A 25,000-nucleotide genomic window follows, 5' to 3' on the forward strand; every position below is an offset into this window, starting at 1 on the left:
GAGGTAGAGGGAAAGGGAGGGAGAGCGTGGCAGGGCAGGATAGGGAGGGAAAGAGAGGGAGATATAGATAAATAATGTCTCTCTACCTCTTCTCCTCCACTGTCTCTACCTCTTCCTCTTCTCCTCCACTGTCTCTCTTCCTCTTCCTCGTGTCCTCCACTGTCTCTCTACTCTTCCTCTTGTCCTCCACTGTCTCTTCCTCTTCTCCTCCACTGTCTCTTCCTCTTCCTCTTCTCCTCCACTGTCTCTCTTCCTCTTCCTCTTCTCCTCCACTGTCTCTTCCTCTTCTCCTCCACTGTCTCTCTTCCTCTTCCTCTTCTCCTCCACTGTCTCTTCCTCTTCTCCTCCACTGTCTCTTCCTCTTCCTCTTCTCCTCCACTGTCTCTCTTCCTCTTCCTCTTCTCCTCCACTGTCTCTTCCTCTTCTCCTCCACTGTCTCTTCCTCTTCTCCTCCACTGTCTCTTCCTCTTCTCCTCCACTGTTTCTTCCTCTTCTCCTCCACTGTCTCTTCCTCTTCTCCTCCACTGTCTCTTCCTCTTCTCCTCCACTGTCTCTTCCTCTTCTCCTCCACTGTCTCTTCCTCTTCTCCTCCACTGTCTCTTCCTCTTCTCCTCCACTGTCTCTACCTCTTCCTCTTCTCCTCCACTGTCTCTTCCTCTTCTCCTCCACTGTCTCTTCCTCTTCTCCTCCACTGTCTCTTCCTCTTCTCCTCCACTGTCTCTTCCTCTTCTCCTCCACTGTCTCTTCCTCTTCTCCTCCACTGTCTCTTCCTCTTCTCCTCCACTGTCTCTTCCTCTTCCTCTTCTCCTCCACTGTCTCTTCCTCTTCTCCTCCACTGTCTCTTCCTCTTCCTCTTCTCCTCCACTGTCTCTTCCTCTTCCTCTTCTCCTCCACTGTCTCTCTACTCTTCCTCTTCTCCTCCACTGTCTCTTCCTCTTCTCCTCCACTGTCTCTTCCTCTTCTCCTCCACTGTCTCTTCCTCTTCTCCTCCACTGTCTCTACCTCTTCTCCTCCACTGTCTCTTCCTCTTCTCCTCCACTGTCTCTTCCTCTTCTCCTCCACTGTCTCTACCTCTTCTCCTCCACTGTCTCTTCCTCTTCCTCTTCTCCTCCACTGTCTCTCTACTCTTCCTCTTCTCCTCCACTGTCTCTTCCTCTTCTCCTCCACTGTCTCTACCTCTTCTCCTCCACTGTCTCTTCCTCTTCTCCTCCACTGTCTCTTCCTCTTCTCCTCCACTGTCTCTACCTCTTCTCCTCCACTGTCTCTTCCTCTTCCTCTTCTCCTCCACTGTCTCTCTACTCTTCCTCTTCTCCTCCACTGTCTCTTCCTCTTCTCCTCCACTGTCTCTTCCTCTTCTCCTCCACTGTCTCTCTACTCTTCCTCTTCTCCTCCACTGTCTCTTCCTCTTCTCCTCCACTGTCTCTACCTCTTCTCCTCCACTGTCTCTTCCTCTTCTCCTCCACTGTCTCTTCCTCTTCCTCTTCTCCTCCACTGTCTCTCTACTCTTCCTCTTCTCCTCCACTGTCTCTTCCTCTTCTCCTCCACTGTCTCTTCCTCTTCTCCTCCACTGTCTCTTCCTCTTCTCCTCCACTGTCTCTTCCTCTTCTCCTCCACTGTCTCTACCTCTTCTCCTCCACTGTCTCTTCCTCTTCTCCTCCACTGTCTCTTCCTCTTCTCCTCCACTGTCTCTACCTCTTCTCCTCCACTGTCTCTTCCTCTTCTCCTCCACTGTCTCTTCCTCTTCTCCTCCACTGTCTCTTCCTCTTCTCCTCCACTGTCTCTTCCTCTTCTCCTCCACTGTCTCTTCCTCTTCCTCTTCTCCTCCACTGTCTCTCTACTCTTCCTCTTCTCCTCCACTGTCTCTTCCTCTTCTCCTCCACTGTCTCTTCCTCTTCTCCTCCACTGTCTCTTCCTCTTCTCCTCCACTGTCTCTACCTCTTCTCCTCCACTGTCTCTTCCTCTTCTCCTCCACTGTCTCTTCCTCTTCTCCTCCACTGTCTCTTCCTCTACCTCTTCTCCTCCACTGTCTCTACGTCTTCTCCTCCACTGTCTCTACCTCTTCTCCTCCACTGTCTCTTCCTCTTCTCCTCCACTGTCTCTTCCTCTTCCTCTTCTCCTCCACTGTCTCTCTACCATCTTCTATACTGATCCCAGAAGTCAGTTCAGTTTTCTGTTCTAGATGCTGATCTATATGTATTGTGTCATCTACTGACACAGTGATCTATATGTATTGTATGTGAATGTGCATTGGTCTAATAGATATCATGTAAGGCCTAGATTAGATTTGAGATGAGAACATGGCCCTGATGATTGATGTGTGATGCAATGGGTTCAGTATGACCCACAGCTCTTCTATGGAGATCCAGTTTGAAATACTATCTGTTTTCAGTTCAAAAAATGATCTGCACTTTATTGAGTCTGTTTGTGGTGTCAGATAGGTGGGGGTGGGGGTGGCATTTTTGGGGGGGACTATTTAGTTTCGCCGGGCCACACTTGCTCTTGCAAGAATCGCTAAAGTGTTTGAAAGAAAACAAATACTAACTGAACCCAGATTTGGTTTTACTTGGATGGTGGTTAAAGAGACATGAGCAGTTTAACCTTCAATTATGTACATTTTTGCCCCGTTTTTTTTAAACAACCAATGTACCGACCACGGTTCAATTATTTGAATGAGTTTTTTCTGTGTGCACACAATGCGCAGTTTCTCTAGAGATAAATTAGATCAAGCCAGAACTGTGTGATATAGTAGGGAATTGAAGCTTCTGTCAGATCTCCCCAAGGAGATGTGGAGTCAGGCGCAGGAGAAACAAGTCCCGAAGGAAAAGGGGCGTTTTATTAAACAAGTTCCGAAGGAAAAGGGGCGTTTTATTAAACAAGTCCCGAAGGAAAAGGGGCGTTTTATTAAACAAGTCCCGAAGGAAAAGGGGCGTTTTATTAAAAAAGTTCAGAAGGAAAAGGGGCGTTTTATTAAACACGTTCCAAAGGAAAAGGGCGTTTTATTATACAAGTTCCGAAGGAAAAGGGCGTTTTATTATACAAGTTCCGAAGGAAAAGGGCGTTTTATTATACAAGTTCCGAAGGAAAAGGGGCGTTTTATTATACAAGTTCCGAAGGAAAAGGGCGTTTTATTATACAAGTTCCGAAGGAAAAGGGCGTTTTATTATACAAGTTCCGAAGGAAAAGGGCGTTTTATTATACAAGTTCCGAAGGAAAAGGGGCGTTTTATTAAACACGTTCAGAAGGAAAAGGGTGTTTTATTAAACACGTTCAGAAGGAAAAGGGCGTTTTATTACACAAGTCCCGAAGGAAAAGGGTGTTTTATTACACAAGTCCCGAAGGAAAAGGCCGTTTTATTACACAAGTCCCGAAGGAAAAGGCCGTTTTATTACACAAGTCCCGAAGGAAAAGGCCGTTTTATTAAACACGTTCCAAAGGAAAAGGGCGTTTTATTAAACAAGTTCCGAAGGAAAAGGGCGTTTTATTAAACAAGTTCAAAATAACAAGACACCGGACTACAAAGTAGCCACAAAACCCCACTCAGATACAGTCCAGGGAAAACCCACCTGTTAAACATGAACTTAAAGAAAACGCAACCAAAAACTAATTGACAGTCAAACGAAAACAATTCCGCACAAAAACCCAAAGGAAATGTCGAGATTAAATACCACCCCCATAATTAACCAAAATGAAACTAGATGAAACACAAACCAGACATAACCAAAAGAAAAGGAAAAAGGATCGGTGGCAGCTAGTAGAGCGGCGACGACGACCGCCGAGCACCGCCCAAACAGGGAGAGGAGCCACCTTCAGTAGCAGCTAGTAGAGCGGCGACGACGACCGCCGAGCACCGCCCAAACAGGGAGAGGAGCCACCTTCAGTAGCAGCTAGTAGAGCGGCGACGACGACCGCCGAGCACCGCCCGAACAGGGAGAGGAGCCACCTTCAGTAGCAGCTAGTAGAGCGGCGACGACGACCGCCGAGCACCGCCCGAACAGGGAGCGGAGCCACCTTCAGTAGCAGCTAGTAGACCGGCGACGACGACCGCCGAGCACCGCCCGAACAGGGAGCGGAGCCACCTTCAGTAGCAGCTAGTAGACCGACGACGACGACCGCCGAGCACCGCCCGAACAGGGAGAGGAGCCACCTTCAGTAGCAGCTAGTAGACCGGCGACGACGACCGCCGAGCACCGCCCGAACAGGGAGAGGAGCCACCTTCAGTAGCAGCTAGTAGACCGGCGACGACGACCGCCGAGCACTGCCCGAACAGGGAGAGGAGCCACCTTCAGTAGCAGCTAGTAGACCGGCGACGACGACCGCCGAGCGCCGCCCGAACAGGGAGAGGAGCCACCTTCGGAGGAATACGTGACAGTCTCCAACAGGCCAATACAGGCCAGAGAGAAAGAGAGAGAGAGAGAGGAAAAGACACATATCATCGATACATTTCAGAACTATTCTCACAGTAATCATATAGTTTACACACGAACCAGCGCCCGTTCGGAATAAGAAATCATGAATGTATTTACGTGTGAATGCCTTTGTTCACTGAACCAGCCCTCCTTAGGAAGGTTGCAAGCTGAATAGCTCTGATTGTCTGAAAGGGGTCTCCCCTTTCCCGTCGTCTATTGTTGTTCCCTCTGGAAGATAGGCTAGCCAGCTGCGTCGACGGTTGCCATTGGGGTCATGAGAGTAGCATACTACGGTGATTTGAAAAGAGTAGTATGATGGTCCCTCTTAGATTCACTTTTCTCAATATCTGACTTAAGACAGCTAATCAGCTGTATTAGTGATTGTCTGGGAGATTAGCTTTTCACCTACACCTCGTGTTGATTATTGATTATTCATTATTCACTTTACACGCACAGCTGCAACCTGGCAATGTTCTGATCTCCTTTTGTTCATACTGTAGGGGAATAAATAGTCCCCTTCTCCTGTAATTTACAACAGGGTGTGAGCTGTCCATCCAGCAGCACCCCCCCAACCCTCTGAGAGGGCCTGGTTACTCTCTGGGTGGGCCTGGTTACTGTCTGAGTGGGCCTGGTTACTGTCTGAGTGGGCCTGGTTACTGTCTGAGTGGGCCTGGTTACTGTCTGAGTGGGCCTGGTTAGTGTTTGAGTGGGCCTGGTTACTGTCTGAGTGGGCCTGGTTACTGTCAGCCATTGCCAAGCTGATCTGACCCATTGTGATCCTCACAGAACATTCATGACAGTATGTTTTTCTAGTGGCTGTGGAGTCAGGGGGCCTGGAGCGGAGGCCCCTCTACTGAGACAGCATGTTCATCTCATTGTGTGTTACATTTTAGGGTTGGGAGATGCTAATCAGTTATAGGGATTGTGAGAGCGGAGTTGGTGAGGTAGGGAGTGAAGGGAGGCAGAGGGGGGGGGGGGGGGGGGGGTCAGAAATACAGATGGAGGGAGGGGAATGGGGAGAAGAAGGGACAGGGCAGAGAGAAGTAGGGAGGGGGGCGGGAGAAGGATGGAGAGGGAATGAGGGAGAGGGGAGAGAGGAGAGAGGAGGGAGGAGGGAGGGGAATGGGGAGAAGAAGGGACAGGGCAGAGAGAAGTAGGGAGGGGGGCGAGAGAAGGATGGAGAGGGAATGAGGGAGAGGGGAGAGGGGAGAGAGGAGAGAGGAGGGAGGGGAATGGGGAGAAGAAGGGACAGGGCAGAGAGAAGTAGGGAGGGAGGCGAGAGAAGGATGGAGAGGGGAGAGGAGGGAGAGGGAATGAGGGAGAGGGGAGAGAGGAGGGAGAGGGGATAGAGGAGGGAGGGGAATGGGGAGAAGAAGGGACCGGGCAGAGAGAAGTAGTGAGGGGGGCGAGAGGAGGATGGAGAGGGGAGAGAGGAGGATGGCGAGAGGAGAGAGGAGAGAGGAGGGAGAGGGAATGAGGGCGAGGGGAGAGAGGAGGGAGTGGAGAGGGAAGGAGGGAAGGGGGAGAGAAGGAGGGAGAGGGGGGAGAGAAGGAGGGAGAGGGGGAGAGAAGGAGGGAGAGGGGGAGAGAAGGAGGGAGAGGGGGAGAGAAGGAGGGAGAGGGGTGTGCGAAGGAGGGAGAGGGAATGAGGGAGAGGGGGGAGAGAAGGAGGGTGGGGGAGAGAAGGTGGGTGAGGGGGTGAGAAGGAGGGAGAGGGAATGAGGGAGAGAAGAAGGTAAGGGGGAGAGAAGGAGGGGGAGGGGGGAGGGAAGGGGGGGGGAGGAGGGAGATTATTATTACAACGCTAAATTCTCAGAAACCTGAAAACACTGAAAAAACCATCCAACCTGGAACTGAGTGAGTAATGTTTAGTCTGAAACTATATTTAATTTCCAAAAGCCAAGAAGAAAAAATACTTCATAAGGACTGAATGCTAAATTAATTCTACCAAGCTTGATACAAATTCAATTAGCACTGACGTGTCAAGTGAGAGGTGTCAAAGCCCTTTAGCCCAACAATGGCAGGAGAGTCACACAGTCTACCCCAACCAAATGGAGAGGCCTTACAAGCTGCCTCCCGCTGTTCAGAGGTAATTAAAACACAATACCCTCTGTATTGCATGTAAATAATGATAAGGCAAGAAAAGATCACAAAATGGAGCTCCTTATGGAAAATCAAGAGACACTTTCTGTTGACAGTTCTAAAAGCGAGAACATCAGCAACTTAATCTTCCACACAGACCATCCCCTGGTACAGTGCTATATTAACCAGACCATCCCCTGGCATGACACAGTGATATATTAACCAGACCATCCCCTGGCACAGTGCTATATTAACCAGACCATCCCCTGGCATGACACAGTGATATATTAACCAGACCATCCCCTGGCATGACACAGTGCTATATTAATCAGACCATCCCCTGGCATGACACAGTGCTATATTTAACACAGACCATCCCCTGGCACAGTGCTATATTAACCAGACCATCCCCTGGCACAGTGCTATATTAACCAGACCATCCCCTGGCACAGTGCTATATTAACCAGACCATCCCCTGGCATGGCACAGTGATATATTAACCAGACCATCTCCTGGCATGACACAGTGCTATATTAACACAGACCAACCCCTGGCACAGTGCTATATTAACACAGACCATCCCCTGGCATGACACAGTGCTATATTTAACACAGACCATCCCCTGGCACAGTGCTATATTAACACAGACCATCCCCTGGTACAGTGCTATATTAACCAGACCATCCCCTGGCATGGCACAGTGCTATATTAACACAGACCATCCCCTGGCATGACACTGCTATATTAACACAGACCATCCCCTGGCATGGCACAGGGCTATATTAACACAGACCATCCCCTGGTACAGTGCTATATTAACCAGACCATCCCTGGCATGGCACAGTGCTATATTAACCAGACCATCCCCTGGCACAGTGCTATATTAACCAGACCATCCCCTGGCACAGTGCTATATTAACCAGACCATCCCCTGGCATGGCACAGTGATATATTAACCAGACCATCTCCTGGCATGACACAGTGCTATATTAACACAGACCAACCCCTGGCACAGTGCTATATTAACACAGACCATCCCCTGGCATGACACAGTGCTATATTTAACACAGACCATCCCCTGGCACAGTGCTATATTAACACAGACCATCCCCTGGTACAGTGCTATATTAACCAGACCATCCCCTGGCATGGCACAGTGCTATATTAACACAGACCATCCCCTGGCATGACACTGCTATATTAACACAGACCATCCCCTGGCATGGCACAGGGCTATATTAACACAGACCATCCCCTGGTACAGTGCTATATTAACCAGACCATCCCTGGCATGGCACAGTGCTATATTAACCAGACCATCCCCTGGCACAGTGCTATATTAACCAGACCATCCCCTGGCACAGTGCTATATTAACCAGACCATCCCCTGGCATGGCACAGTGATATATTAACCAGACCATCTCCTGGCATGACACAGTGCTATATTAACACAGACCAACCCCTGGCACAGTGCTATATTAACACAGACCATCCCCTGGCATGACACAGTGCTATATTTAACACAGACCATCCCCTGGCACAGTGCTATATTAACACAGACCATCCCCTGGTACAGTGCTATATTAACCAGACCATCCCCTGGCATGGCACAGTGCTATATTAACACAGACCATCCCCTGGCATGACACTGCTATATTAACACAGACCATCCCCTGGCATGGCACAGGGCTATATTAACACAGACCATCCCCTGGTACAGTGCTATATTAACCAGACCATCCCTGGCATGGCACAGTGCTATATTAACCAGACCATCCCCTGGCACAGTGCTATATTAACCAGACCATCCCCTGGCACAGTGCTATATTAACCAGACCATCCCCTGGTACAGTGCTATATTAACCAGACCATCCCCTGGTACAGTGCTATATTAACCAGACCATCCCCTGGCACAGTGCTATATTAACCAGACCATCCCCTGGTACAGTGCTATATTAACCAGACCATCCCCTGGTACAGTGCTATATTAACACAGACCATCCCCTGGCACAGTGCTATATTAACCAGACCATCCCCTGACACATTGTTATATTAACCAGACCATCCCCTGGCATGGCACAGTGCTATATTAACCAGACCATCTCCTGGCATGACACAGTGCTATATTAACACAGACCAACCCCTGACACAGTGTTATATTAACCAGACCATCCCCTGGCACAGTGCTATATTAACACAGACCATCCCCTGGCACAGTGCTATATTAACACAGACCATCCCCTGGCACAGTGCTATATTAACCAGACCATCCCCTGGCATGGCACAGTGCTATATTAACCAGACCATCCCCTGGCATGGCACAGTGCTATATTAACACACACCAACCCCTGACACAGTGTTATATTAACCAGACCATCCCCTGGTACAGTGCTATATTAACCAGACCATCCCCTGGTACAGTGCTATATTAACCAGACCATCCCCTGGCACAGTGCTATATTAACCAGACCATCCCCTGGCACAGTGATATATTAACCAGACCATCCCCTGGCACAGTGCTATATTAACCAGACCATCCCCTGGCATGGCACAGTGATATATTAACCAGACCATCCCCTGGCACAGTGCTATATTAACCAGACCATCCCCTGGCATGACACAGTGCTATATTAACCAGACCATCCCCTGGCACAGTGCTATATTAACCAGACCATCCCCTGGCACAGTGCTATATTAACCAGACCATCCCCTGGCACAGTGCTATATTAAAACAGACCAGCCCCTGGCATGGCACAGTGCTATATTAACCAGACCATCACCTGGCACAGTGCTATATTAACACAGACCATCCCCTGGCATGGCACAGTGCTATATTAACCAGACCATCCCCTGGCACAGTGCTATATTAACACAGACCATCCCCTGGCACAGTGCTACATTAACACAGACCATCCCCTGGCATGGCACAGTGCTATATTAACCAGACCATCCCCTGGCACAGTGCTATATTAACACAGACCATCCCCTGGCACAGTGCTATATTAACCAGACCATCCCCTGGCATGGCACAGGGCTATATTAGCATACTACCCCTCTGTTAACTCAGGATACTAGACAACGAGGACTCTGAGTCAGCTAAAATAAATCGCTATAAGTCTGCAACAGTAATTTTACCTTTATTTAACTAGGCAAGTCAGTTAAGAACAAATTCTTATTTTCAATGACGGCCTAGGAACAGTGGGTTAACTGCCTTGTTCAGGGGCAGAACGACAGATTTTTACCTTGTCAGCTCGGGAACTTGACCTAGCAATCTTTTGGTTGCTGGACCAACGCTCTAACCACTAGACTACCTGCCACCCCCCTGGAACAGTAATGGTACAGGGCAACCCCCAACAGTTTCAGCTGAACTTTCACCTAATCAAAGAATTAGCCCAGCAGGAGAAGCTCTCCCTTGAGAAAGATACACCCCACCCCGAGCGGGTCAAACCAGACCTCTTCATTATATAAACCCACAGACGAGCCACCCCAAGCGGAAAGTCAACCTCCCAGCACAGAGTACTACTCCCTCATTGAAATGAAGGATACATTCACCCAGCTGGAGGTAAGGCAGGTGGAGCTGGAACAGCAGGTGATTACACTCCAGTCAGCACCGACCCAGACAACAGTCCAGCACAACAACACCCCCTTAACCAGACCCAGAGTGCTGGAGGTGGAGAGGAGAGAGACATGTCTGTACTCTGGACTGTTGTGAAACATCTTCAACAGGAGAAAGAACAGGAGCAGGAGATGAACAGAGCACTAGAGGAGAGGATCAGACTGCTGCAGTAGAGGGTGAGGGGGATAGCGTTTGACAGAGAACAACCCCCTAGAGAGATGGCCACCCCCGCAGAGGAGCCAGCAGAACAGCCCACAAAAGACCATAGCGTTGACATCACAGCAGAACAGACAAATGAAGAACCCCAAGCCCAGGGGATTCCAATCCCCCCTGTCAGCCACCCTGATAGCCCTCCTGACAACCCCCCACACACACTGAGGACATACACAAGACACAGATTGTTCTCCTTATGGACTCAAATGGGAAATATATACAAGAAAATAAAATAAACTCTGGTGTCCAAACACCCAGCGTGCCCTAGACCTTCTGTCTGAAGACCAACTAGGTTCACCCAGCCACATAATAATACACACAGGCACAAATTACCTGAGAGCACAGCAGGAAAGGGTGGCCATAGCCTTGAAGGGAGTGATTGGAAAATCTTCTATAACTTTCCCCAACGCACAGGTGGTTATCTCCACCCTGCTACCACGAAAAGACTTCCACCCTGCCACAATACAGCAGGTAAACGCAAGTATTTCCCGTGACTGTGCCTCAAAACCAAATGTTTACTTGGCCCACCACTCCACCCTGGACTTGAACAGCCTTTATGACCAGTTCCACCTCTACAAGGAAGCAGTGCCCATCTTCACCCGAACCCTGAAGGACATCACTCTCACACGCAGCCCTAACACTTCACACGGGAGCAACAGATCAATAGACTCCACGCCCAGACCAGCGAGACGCTCGGCCAGACCTGCGGGATCCCCCCCCCCCGAACCTACACATAGAGGACCCATGCCAAGAGGACCTACATCCAGACCCCAACACCACCAGCCACATCCAGACCCCCACCCCAACCAATAAACACCCCCCCAAGACAACCATGCCCACACCCCATTTAGGCACCCTCAGATCAGACCTATGCCCCTCCTGCCCACCCCATGCCCCCCACCCCCACAAAGAGGGCCTCAACATGGTAGTCACACATACACCCAGGCCGTGAGCAGGCAAACAGGCCAAATCCCCACTCTTACACTAGCCCAAGCCAATGGCTAGTGGGGCGGCAGTGTAGCCTAGTGGTTAGAACGTTGGACTAGTAACCCAAAGTTGCAAGATTGAATCCCCGAGCTGACAAGGTACAAATCTGTCGTTCTGCCCCTGAACAAGGCAGTTAACTCACTGTTCCGAGGCCGTCATTGTTCTTAACTGACATGCCTTGTTAAATATAGGTAAAAAAATTTTTTTTTAAAAATGGCATGTACCAGATGCTCAGCAGGCTCTGCTCACACTTACTGGCCTGAGGCCAAACCTCAGATATTCATCCAGGAATATCCAAGGCCTGAGGTCACCTGCCTTTGGCCTAAAGAGCAGGAATCTAGACTTCATCAAATATATTGGAAATACAGACATTGTCATCCTTGAAGAAACCTGGTATGGTGGAGATGGACCCACTGGTTGCCCTCTAGGTTACAGAGAGCTGGTAGTCCCATCCACCAAACTACCAGGTGTGAAACAGGGAAGGGACTCAGGGGGTATGCTATTTTGACATAGAGCTGACCTAACTCACTCCATTAAATTAATCAAAACAGGAACATTTTACATTTGGCTAGAAATTCAAAAGGAAATTATCTCAACAGAGAAAGAATGTCCTCCTGTGTGCTACCTATATCCCCCCACTAGAATCCCCATACTTTAATGAAGACAGCTTCTCCATTCTGGAGGGGGAAATCAATAATTTCCAGGCCCAGGGACATGTACTAGTCTGCGGCGACCTAAATACCAGAGCTGGACAAGAACCTGACACCCTCAGCACAAAGGGGGACAAACACCTACCTGGAGGTGACAGCATTCCCTTCCCCATATGCCCCCCTAGGCACAACTATGACAACATAACCAACAAAAACGGGTCACAACTCCTGAAGCTCTGTCGCAAGCTGGGTATGTACAGTACATAGTCAATGGTAAGCTTCGAGGGGACTCTTATGGTAGGTACACCTATAGCTCATCTCTTGGCAGTAGTACTATAGACTACTTTATCACCGACCTCAACCCAGAGTCTCTCAGAGCATTCACAGTCAGCCCACTGACACCCCTATCAGATCACAGCAAAATCACAGTCTACTTGAACAGAGCAATACTCAATCATGAGGCATCGAAGCCAAAGGTACTGAGTAACATTAAGAAATGCTACAGATGGGAGGAAAGTAGTGTGGAAACCTACCAGAAACCAATTAGGCAACAACAAATTAAATCCCTTTAAGACAACTTCCTGGACAAAATGTTCCACTGTAATAGTCAAGGTGTAAACCTGGCAGTAGAAAACATAAACAGTATATCTAACCTCTCAGCTTCCCTATCAAATCTAAAAATCTCAAATAGTGTTACGATCGTGAGGAGAGACGGACCAAGGCGCAGCGTGTGTTGAGTTCCACATCTTTATTGCGGTGAAACTTCAAACAAAAACAATAAACCAACAATGAAACGTGAAAGTAGCACAAACACAAAACTATATCCCACAAACACAAGTGGGAAAAATGCTTACCTAAATATGATCCCCAATTAGAGGCAATGATTACCAGCTGCCTCTAATTGGGAACCATACAAAACACCAACATGACCTACTGCACCAAGGTCTCTCTATGGTCAGGGCGTGACCAATCGAAAACCGAAGAAAATGAACAATAATGACAAATGGTTTGATGAAGAATGCAAAAATCTAAGAAAGAAATGGAGAAACCTGTCCAACCAAAAATATAGAGACCCAGAAAACCTGAGTCTACTCCTTCACTATGGTGAATCACTAAAACAATACAGAAATACACTACGGAAAAATAAGAAACAGCAAGTCTGACATCAGCTCAATGTAATTGAAGAATCCATAGGCTAACAAATTCTGTGAAAATTGGAAAACACTAAACAAACAACAACACAAATAATTATCTATCCAAAATGGAGATGTATGGGTAAACCACTTCTCCAATCTTTTTGGCTCTATAACAAAGAACAAACAGCAAAAACATATACATGATCAAATACAAATCGTAGAATCAACTATTAAAGACAACCAGAACCCACTGGATTCTCCAATTACATTGAATGAACTACAGGACAAAATACAAACTCTCCAACCCAAAAAGGCCTGTGGTGTTGATGGTATCCTCAATGAAATGATCAAATATACAGACATTCAAAGTGGCTATACTAAAACTCTTTAACATCATTCTTAGCTCTGGCATCTTCCCCAATATTTGGAACCAAGGACTAATCACCACCATCCACAAAGGTGGAGACAAATTTGACCCCAATAACTACCGTGGAATATGCGCAAACAGCAACCTTGGGAAAATCCTCTGCATTATCATTAACAGCAGACTTGTACATTTCCTCAGTGAAAACAATGTACTGAGCAAATGTCAAATTGGCTTTTTATCAAATTATTGTACGACAGACCACATATTCACCCTGCACACCCTAATTGACAACCAAACAAACCAAAACAACGGCAAAGTCTTCTCATGCTTTGTTAATTTCAAAAAAGCCTTTGACTCAATTTGTGATGAGGTTCTGCTATACAAATTGATGGAAAGTGGTGTTGGGGGAAAAACATACAACATTATAAAATCCATGTACACAAACAACAGGTGTGGGGTTAAAATAGGCAAAAAACACACATTTTTTTCCCACAGGGCCGTGGGGTGAGACAGGGATGCAGCTTAAGCCCCACCCTCTTCAACATATATTTAAACTAATTGGCGAGGGCACTAGAACAGTCTGCAGCACCCGGCCTCACCCTACTAGAATCTGAAGTCAAATGTCTACTGTATGCTGATTGTCTGGTGCTTCTGTCCCCAACCAAGGGGGGCCTACAGCAGCACCTAGATATTCTGCACAGATTCTGTCAGACCTGGGCACTGACAGTAAATCTCAGTAAGACCAAAATAATGGTGTTCCAATAAATGTCCAGTCGCCAGGACCACAAATACAAATTCCATCTAGACACCGTTGCCCTAGAGCACACAAAAAACTATACATACCTTGGCCTAAACATCAGCACCAGAGGTAACTTCCACAAAGCTGTGAACGATCTGAGAGACAAGGCAAGAAGGGAATTCTATGCCATCAAAAGGAACATAAAATGCAACATACCAATTAGGATCTGGCTAAAAATACTTGAATCAGTTATAGAACCCATTGTCCTTTATGGTTGTGAGGTCTGGGGTCCGCTCACCAACCAAAAATTCACGAACTGGGACAAACACCATATTGAGACTGCATGCAGAATTCTGCAAACATATCCTCTGTGTACAACGTAGAGCTCCAAATAATGCATGCAGAGCAGACTTAGGCCGATACCCGCTAATTATCAAATTCCAGAAAAGAGACATTAAATTCTACAACCACCTAAAAGGAAGCAATTCCCAAACCTTCCATAACAAAGCCATCACCTACAGAGAGATGAACCTGGAGAAGAGCAAGCTGGTCCTGGGACTCTGTTCTCAAACACAAACACACCCCACAGAGCCCCAGGACAGGAACACAATTAGACCCAACCAAATCATGAGAAAACAAAAAAAGATAATTACTTGACACATTGGATAGAATTAATAAAAAAATTGAGCAAACTAGAATGCTATTTGGCCCTAAACAGAGAGTAGACAGCGGCAGAATACCTGACCACTGTGACTGACCCACACTTAAGGAAAGCTTTGACTATGTATAACCTCAGTGAGCATTGCCTTGCTATTGAGAAAGTCCGCCTTAGGCAGACCTGGCTCTCAAGAGAAGACAGGATATGTGTACTCATGCCCACAAAATGAGTTGAAAACTGAGCTGCACTTCCTGACCTCCTGCCCAATGTATGACCATATTAGAGACACATATTTCCCTCAGATTACACAGATCCTCAAAGAATTTGAAAACAAACCCGATTTTGATAAACTCCCATATCTACTTGGTGAAAAACCAGTGTGCCATCACAGCAGAAAGATTTGTGACCTGTTGCCACAAGAAAAGGGCAACCAGTGAAGAACACACACCAATGTAAATACAACCCATATTTATGCTTATTATTTTCCCTTTTGTACTGCATATCATTACAACACAGTATACAGTGGGGCAAAAACTTTTTAAGTCAGCCACCAATTGTGCAAGTTCTCCCAGTTAAAAAGATGAGAGAGGCCTGTAATTTTCATCATAGGTACACTTCAACTATGACAGACAAAATGAGAAAAAAAATCCAGTAAATCACATTGTAGGATTTTTAATGAATTTATTTGCAAATTATGATGGAAAATAAGTATTTGGTCACCTAAAAACAAGCAATATTTCTGTCTCTCACAGACCTGTAACTTCTTCTTTAAGAGGCTCCTCTGTCCTCCACTCGTTACCTGTATTAATGGCACCTGTTTGAACTTGTTATCAGTACAAAAGACACCTGTCCACAACCTCAAACAGTCACACTCCAAACTCTTCCTCTGAAGTCGGTCCCTCTCCTTGTCCCTCTCCTTGTTCTGGCGACGTTCGGCGGTCGACGTCACCGGTCTTCTAGCCATCGTCGATCCACCTTTCATTTTCCATTTGTTTTGTCTTGTCTTTCCACACACCTGGTTTCAATCCCATCAATTACATGTTGTGTATTTAACCCTCTGCTCCCCCCATGTCCTTGTCCGGTATTGTTTATTTGTAAGTGCTTGTGCACATGCTTGTGTGCATGTCTGGTGTTCGTCGGGTTTTGAACCCATTTATTGATTGTTCTGTTTTCCGGTGGTTTTTATTATTAAACTGAGCCGTTGGAAACAGTTTTTGCATCTGACTTCTCTGCCACCAGTACGCACCCCTGACAAAGAGAGAGGAGATGGTAGTGTGGTTACGCTGGGGGACAGAGAGAGAGAGAGAGAGAGAGAGAGAGTGAGAGAGAGAGAGGAGATGGTAGGGTGGTTATGCTGGGGGACAGAGAGAGAGAGAGAGAGGAGATGGGAGGGGGTTAGGCTGTGGGATGTTAGTGTTGTGAGAGCTGTAAAATGGCAGTTTGTTTGAGTTTTTGACAAAGCGATTTTAAAACGTCTGACTTCTGAATGATTTAGGAGGAAGTCTTAGATAATAATAGTCTGTTGGGTGTAGCTAGAAACACGTTGACAGCATGTCAGGTATCTAAACATGTGCACACACACACACACACACACTCCCCATTTTGATGCTGTGTGGTGAATCATCTTGGTGTGTGTGTGTGCGTGCGTGCGAGCGTATGTCTATGTGGTTGTGTGTGTGTGTGCGGGGTTCCTGTGTCTAGATACACAAGACACAGACAGACACAAGCAACCTCACCAACTAGTTTCACAGAGCTTTACTTAAGTTATTGTTTTGTATTCTACAGGCAGTATGAGACAGCGGTGTCACAGGAAGACCCCATTGTGACGGAGGTGACGTCCACTCTGCAGGAATGGGCCCTGTCGTGGAAGCAACTCTACGTGGTGCGTACATCTGTGATCTGAGTGCCGCTTTTACGCACAAAAAAATGTTGTGTCAACTTGAGATAACCAAGTAAAGTGTGTGACGTGTCGCTCCGGATGTTCAAGTTGTAGTTTTGTTGTGAACAAGCCCTTCTCAACCGTGCAGGATTCACTATCAAAATAGTTTATATATTTTTTTTTAACACACGAAAACCCACAATGAATAGGGTCAGTTCTATATCCAGGGTCAGTTCTATATCCAGGGTCAGTTCTATATCCAGGGTCAGTTCTATAAACAGGGTCAGTTCTATATCCAGGGTCAGTTCTATATCCAGGTTCAGTTCTATAAACAGGGTCAGTTCTATAAACAGGGTCAGTTCTATATCCAGGGTCAGTTCTACATCCAGGGTCAGTTCTATATCCAGGTTCAGTTCTATAAACAGGGTCAGTTCTATAAACAGGGGCAGTTCTATATCCAGGGTCAGTTCTATATCCAGGTTCAGTTCTATAAACAGGGTCAGTTCTATAAACAGGGTCAGTTCTATATCCAGGGTCAGTTCTATATCCAGGTTCAGTTCTATAAACAGGGTCAGTTCTATAAACAGGGTCAGTTCTATATCCAGGTTCAGTTCTATATCCAGGGTCAGTTCTATAAACAGGGTCAGTTCTATATCCAGGGTCAGTTCTATATCCAGGGTCAGTTCTATATCCAGGTTCAGTTCTATATCCAGGGTCAGTTCTATAAACAGGGTCAGTTCTATATCCAGGGTCAGTTCTATATCCAGGGTCAGTTCTATATCCAGGGTCAGTTCTATAAACAGGGTCACCGTTTTGACGAGTGGAAAACAAGGTTTTGGGGGATCTAACTTGCTTACCACCTTTTCCATGTGGTTTCTTCCTTCACAGACTCCATGAAATGATGACCTCTTCCTAAATATTTGTTTAAATTATACATTTTTTGTTTGGTTTCCTAGAAACAAGAGTGACTCGACTTACCCCGTTTGGCTCAACATACCCCACTCTCCCCTAACGCTATTGCTGTTAATTTGTTTTCCATAGTGTCATCATCGGCTGGTCTTTTTCTCCAACGATGGGAGAATGTCTAATTCGGTCTTATGTAGCAACATTTGCAATTGGGTTTTATTTTACATTGTGTAGAAGTAGTGCATATGAGATGAATAATGTAGGGTAAGTAACATTATATAAGGTAGCATTGTTTAAAGTGGCTAGTGATATATTTACATCATTTCCCATCAGTTCCCATTATTAAAGTGGCTGGAGTTGAGTCAGTGTCAGTGTGTTGGCAGCAGCCACTCAGTGTTAGTGGTGGCTGTTTAACAGTCTGATGGCCTTGAGATAGAAGCTGTTTTTCAGTCTCTCGGTCCCAGCTTTGATGCACCTGTACTGACCTCGCCTTCTGGATGATAGCGGGGTGAACAGGCAGTATAAAATACATTCTATGTTTATTTGTCACAGGATACAGAAGATGTAAATGGTACACTGAAAGTGTTACTTGTATAGTAGCCATATCAAAAACAAAACATTTCCAGATTAAAATATTGTATAATTATTTAATAAATATGAGATGATTCTAACCCAGACACACTTGTTTAAATTGATGGGTCATGTGAAAGACATGCTATAACAACCCCCCAGCCACATCTAGCTGGATGGGTCACTATTATAGATGGCCGTAATCCCCCCCAGATACACCTGGCTGGATGGGTCACTATTATAGATGGCCGTAATCCCCCCCAGATACACCTGGCTGGATGGGTCACTATTATAGATGGCCGTAATCCCCCCAGATACACCTGGCTGGATGGGTCACTATTATAGATGGCCGTAATCACCCCCAGATACACCTGGCTGGATGGGTCACTATTATAGATGGCCGTAATCCCCCCCAGATACACCTGGCTGGATGGGTCACTATTATAGATGGCCGTAATCCCCCCCAGATACACCTGGCTGGATGGGTCACTATTATAGATGGCCGTAATCCCCCCCAGATACACCTGGCTGGATGGGTCACTATTATAGATGGCCGTAATCACCCCCAGATACACCTGGCTGGATGGGTCACTATTATAGATGGCCGTAATCACCCCCAGATACACCTGGCTGGATGGGTCACTATTATAGATGGCCGTAATCCCCCCAGATACACCTGGCTGGATGGGTCACTATTATAGATGGCCGTAATCCCCCCCAGATACACCTGGCTGGATGGGTCACTATTATAGATGGCCGTAATCACCCCCAGATACACCTGGCTGGATGGGTCACTATTATAGATGGCCGTAATCACCCCCAGATACACCTGGCTGGATGGGTCACTATTATAGATGGCCGTAATCACCCCCAGATACATCTAGCTGGATGGGTCACTATTATAGATGGCCGTAATCCCCCCCAGATACACCTGGCTGGATGGGTCACTATTATAGATGGCCGTAATCACCCCCAGATACACCTGGCTGGATGGGTCACTATTATAGATGGCCGTAATCCCCCCAGATACACCTGGCTGGATGGGTCACTAGTATAGATGGCCGTAATCCCCCCCAGATACACCTGGCTGGATGGGTCACTATTATAGATGGCCGTAATCCCCCCCAGATACACCTGGCTGGATGGGTCACTATTATAGATGGCCGTAATCCCCCCCAGATACACCTGGCTGGATGGGTCACTATTATAGATGGCCGTAATCCCCCCAGATACACCTGGCTGGATGGGTCACTATTATAGATGGCCGTAATCCCCCCCAGATACACCTGGCTGGATGGGTCACTATTATAGATGGCCGTAATCACCCCCAGATACACCTGGCTGGATGGGTCACTATTATAGATAGCCGTAATCACCCCCAGATACACCTGGCTGGATGGGTCACTATTATAGATGGCCGTAATCACCCCCAGATACACCTGGCTGACTTGATGGGTCATGTCATCATCTCGCGAAGAGGACTCTTTTGTTTAGACATTTAGTTATCTAGCTAAACAACGAACCGACATAATCCCGACTCATACTACTGCCAATACAAACATTGTCATAGCTCTAGTATGAATCTGCAGGTAACTAAAGCTAACAAACTAGGTTTGATGACCTTGAATAAGGGTTTCAAATTTGGGAAAATGAAACTCTCTAATTGTTTTATATTTTTGACATTTTGTCAGGAAATGCAGCTCTGTCTCAGGTTCTGCTGTTGCCTTTCCTCTACAGGGAGCCAGGTTTTCCCTTCTCAATGGCAAGGCTGTGCTCACTAAGCCTGTACTTTGTCAAGGTTTTTCTAAGGTTTTGATCAGTAACCATGGTCAAATATTTAGCCACAGTGTACTGTCGATTTAGGGCCAGATAGCACTGCATTTGGCTCTCTCTCTCTGTCTCTGTCTCTGTCTCTGTCTCTGTCTCTGTCTCTGTCTCTGTCTCTCAATTCAATTCAAGGGGCTATGAGAGAGGAAGAGTATCTGAATCTGAGATGACTATTTTAACCCAAGGGTTTAAACAATCCTTTCTTCTTTGTGTGTGAGTGTGTGTGTGTGCGTGCGTGCGTGCGTGCCTGCGTGCCTGTGTGTGTGTGCGTGCGTGCGTGCCTGCGTGCCTGTGTGTGCGTGCGTGCGTGCGTGTGTGTGTGTGTATGTGTGCGTGCCTGCGTGCGTGCGTGCGTGCGTGCGTGCGTGTGTGTGTGTGTGTGTGTGTGCGTGTGTGTGTGTGTGTGCGTGCCTGCCCCAAAAATGAAGAGGAACTGTTATCTGAAACCGTCCATAGATGACCTCTGTATCGTTGGGTCAGCTGAGCACAGCAGCAGCTTCAGAACCCTACAATGTTCCTCTTGTCACCAGGAATCATTCCTGACAGCAGAACCATCTAGTCTTCCTCAGTCATCTGTTGATGTGTTAGCCCTAAACTGAGACTGGCACCTGGTGCTCTCTACAAATGTTTTTGATGCACCTTGATCCACTCTCCTGTCTCTCTCTCTCTCTCTCTCTCTACACACACGCACACTCACACACGCACTCACACGCTCACGCACGCACGCACACACACACACACACACTCACGCACACTCACGCACGCACACACACACACACACACACACACACACACACACACACACGCACACACACACACACACACACACACACACACACACACACAGCATACAGGTGTGAAAACCTTTGTCCCTTCCTCTTGGCTGTCTCTGTGTGTCATCAGAGTGTCACCTCTGTCTACTTCCGCATCATATTCTACTAGCATCTGCCATTCACAGTGTACTGTAATTCAGTATGCTGTTTGTGCAGAGAGATAACATACTGTAATTCAGTATGCTGTTTGTGCAGAGAGATAACGTACTGTAATTCAGTATGCTGTTTGTGCAGAGAGATAACATACTGTATTTTGGCGAGAAGGGCATGCCAGTGTGTTGGGGAGTGCATGCCAGTGTGTTGGGGAGGAGGGCATGCCAGTGTGTTGGGGAGGAGGGCATGCCAGTGTGTTGGGGAGTAGGGCATGCCAGTGTGTTGGGGAGGAGGGCATCCCAGTGTGTTGGGGAGGAGGGTATGCCAGTGTGTTGGGGAGGAGGGTATGCCAGTGTGTTGGGGAGGAGGGTATGCCAGTGTGTTGGGGAGGAGGGCATGCCAGTGTGTTGGGGAGGAGGGTATGCCAGTGTGTTGGGGAGGAGGGCATGCCAGTGTGTTGGGGAGGAGGGTATGCCAGTGTGTTGGGGAGGAGGGTATGCCAGTGTGTTGGGGAGGAGGGTATGCCAGTGTGTTGGGGAGGAGGGTATGCCAGTGTGTTGGTTGAGGAGGGTATGCCAGTGTGTTGGTTGAGGAGGGTATGCCAGTGTGTTGGGGAGGAGGGTATGCCAGTGTGTTGGGGAGGAGGGTATGCCAGTGTGTTGGGGAGGAGGGTATGCCAGTGTGTTGGTTGAGGAGGGTATGCCAGTGTGTTGGGGAGGAGGGCATGCCAGTGTGTTGGGGAAGAGGGCATGCCAGTGTGTTGGGGAGGAGAGCATGCCAGTGTGTTGGGGAGGAGGGCATGCCAGTGTGTTGGGGAGGAGAGCATGCATGCAGTATGCTGTTTGTGCAGAGGGATGTCCTTATACAACTATATATACAGTACAGGACAGTACATGATTGTTTAATTAACATTAGGAATGAAAGTGACATCATGTCTACATCTGGATCGTGATTGTGGTAAAGATACATTGGGTGTATTTACATGTGTGAGTAGGATGCTCTGTAGCTTACTGTATATCACATTAGGAAAGACATTTAAGAACAAATTCTTATTTACAATGACGGCCTACCGGGGGAACAGTGGGTTAACTCTCTTGTTCAGGAGCAGAACAACATAATTTGACCATTTACCTTGCAGGGCATTATGTTATTTTACTGTACTGTACTGTATATATAGTTGTATGAGGACATGTATGCTGGAGACAGTAGTGTTCAGTGTGAAAGAAAAAGCCCTCGGGGTTTGGGCCCCCTCTGTCCTGTTGTATTTTGTACCTGTGTAAACCCCTCTACTGAATCAGACTGACGTGACCACCTCAATCTGCTCTCACCTCAGCACCTTGTCCACAGGAGAGTGGGAGGTAGACGGGGGAGGAGAAGGGTGAAGGGGGGGTCAATGGGTGGTTAAGAGGCTTGTGAACAGCGGAGGGGGGGGGGGGGGTGATGGAAGGAGTGATGAGGAGGACTTGGAAGGAGAGAGGGAGGTGGGGGAGAGAAGGAAGGAGTGATGAGAGGGAAGGAGAGAGGGAGGTGGGGGAGAGAAGGAAGGAGTGATGAGGAGGACTTGGAAGGAGAGAGGGAGGTGGGGGAGAGAAGGAGGTGCGGGGAGAGAAGGAAGGAGTGATGAGGGGGAGATGGAAGGAAAGAGGGAGGTGGGGGGAGAGAAGGAAGGAGTGATGAGGAGGACTTGGAAGGAGAGAGGGATGTGGGGGAGAGAAGGAAGGAGTGAAGAGGAGGAGAGGGAAGGAGAGAGGGAGGTGGGGGAGAGAAGGAGGTGTGGGGAGAGAAGGAAGGAGTGATGAGGGGGAGAGGGAAGGAGAGAGGGAGGTGGGGGGAGAGGGAGGTGGGGGGTGGGGGGAGAGAAGGAAGGAGTGAAGAGGAGGAGAGGGAAGGAGAGAGGGATGTGGGGGGAGAGAAGGAAGGAGTGATGAGGAGGAGAGGGAAGGATAGAGGGAGGTGGGGGAGAGAAGGAATGAGTGATGAGGGGGAGAGGGAAGGAGAGAGGGAGGTGGGGGGAGAGGGAGGTGGGGGGTGGGGGGAGAGAAGGAAGGAGTGAAGAGGAGGAGAGGGAAGGAGAGAGGGAGGTCGGGGGAGAGAGGGAGGTGGGGGAGAGAGGGAGAGGGAATGAGAGAAAGGAGGAGGAGAGGGAAGGAGAGAGGGAGGTGGGGGAGAGAAGGAAGGAGTGATGAGGAGGAGAGGGAAGGAGAGAGGGAGGTGTGGGGAGAGGGAGGTGAGGGGAGAGAAGGAAGTAGTTATGAGGAGGAGAGGGAAGGAGAGAGGGAGGTGGGGGAGAGAAGGAGGTGCGGGGAGAGAAGGAAGGAGTGATGAGGGGGAGAGGGAAGGAGAGAGGGAGGTGGGGGGAGAGAAGGAAGGAGTGATGAGGAGGAGAGGGAAGGAGAGAGGGAGGTGGGGCGAGAGAAGGAAGGAGTGAAGAGGAGGAGAGGGAAGGAGAGAGGGAGGTGGGGGGAGAGAAGGAAGGAGTGATGAGGAGGACAGGGAAGGAGAGAGGGAGGTGGGGGGAGAGAAGGAGGTGGGGGGAGAGAAGGAAGGAGTGATGAGGAGGAGAGGGAAGGAAGAGGAAAGGAATAGGTGAGGTGTCAATGTGCTAAACAGACCAATCAGACAGCCTGTTAGGACTGTCTTCACCTATCCAGGGATGCTGAAGGGGATTGTGTGTGTGTGTGTGTGTGTGTGTATTGTGCGTGCAGGTATGCACGTGTGTGTGTGTGTGTGTGTGTGTGTGTGTGTGTGTGTGTGTGTGTGTGTGTGTGTGTGTGTGTGTGTATTGTGCGTGCAGGTATGCACGTGTGTGTGTGTTCTTGAGTCTTTATATATATATATATATATATATATATATATATATATATATATATATATATATATATATATATATAATATACACTGAACAAAAATATAAACGCAGCATGTAAAGTGCTGGTCCCCATGTTTCTAAAATAAAATATCTCAAAAAATGTCCCTACACACAAAAAGCATATTTCTCTCAAATGTTGTGCACACATTTGTATACATCCAACTGACAGGTGTGTCACATCAATAAATGATCATTACACAGGTGCACCTTGTACTCGGTACAATAAAAGGCCACACTGTGCAGTTTTGTCAAACAACACAATGCCACAGATGTCTCAAGTTCTAAGGGATCTTTGGCATGCTGACTATAGGAAGGTCCACTAGAGCTGTTGCCAGAGAATTTAATGTTCATTCCTCTACCATAAGCCGCCTCCAATGTCATTTTAGCGAATTTGACAGTACGTCCAACCAGACTCACAACCGCAGACCACGTGTAACCACGCCAGCCCAAGACCTCCACATCCGGCCTTTTCACCTACGAGATCATCTGAGACCAGCCACCGGGCAGCTGATGAAACTGTGGGTTTGCAAGAATTTCTGTACAAACTGTCAGAAAGCGTCTCGGGGAAGCTCATCTGCGTGCCCGTCCTCCTCACGTGCAGTTCGGCTTCAAGAAGCGCGTAACGATGGTGTCAGGTGTACGTAATGGTGGGACAACTTGGCGACGTCGAGCGCCGGAGAGGGGGAGCGGGAGTAAACGTGACAACAGTAGGTCATAGATACTTAGTACAGTATGTGACGCGAGTACATTCTATGGTACATTCTATGATACATTCTATAATACATTCTATGATACATTCTATGGTACATGTTATGATACATTCTATAATACATTCTATGATACATTCTATGGTACATTCTATGATACATTCTATGGTACATGTTATGATACATTCTATAATACATTCTATGATACATTCTATAATACATTCTATGATACATTTTTGCGTACATTCTTGCATACATTCTATCATACATTCTATAATACATTCTATGATGCATTCTATGATAAATTCTATGATACATTCTATGATACATTCTCTGGTACATTCGATAATACATTCTATAATACATTCTATGGTACATTCTATGGTACATTCTATGATACATTCTATGGTACATTCTATGATACATTCTATGGTACATGTTATGATACATTCTATAATACAT

The 25,000-nt window shown here is 47.5% G+C and overlaps 1 protein-coding gene across 1 annotated transcript in view; it reads left to right on the forward strand.

Moving 5' to 3' along the window:
- LOC110493302 (dedicator of cytokinesis protein 3) overlaps positions 1–25,000 on the forward strand; it is a 359,646-nt gene that overhangs the window by 137,259 nt on the left and 197,387 nt on the right. Inside the window, exon 5 of the mRNA XM_036950940.1 lies at positions 16,640–16,736. Within this exon, the coding sequence (XP_036806835.1) occupies positions 16,640–16,736 (97 nt within the window). The remainder of the gene's footprint in view (positions 1–16,639; positions 16,737–25,000) is intronic.

The sequence above is a fragment of the Oncorhynchus mykiss genome, chromosome 17 (genome assembly GCF_013265735.2).
Source record: "Oncorhynchus mykiss isolate Arlee chromosome 17, USDA_OmykA_1.1, whole genome shotgun sequence".
Lineage (NCBI taxonomy): Eukaryota > Metazoa > Chordata > Actinopteri > Salmoniformes > Salmonidae > Oncorhynchus > Oncorhynchus mykiss.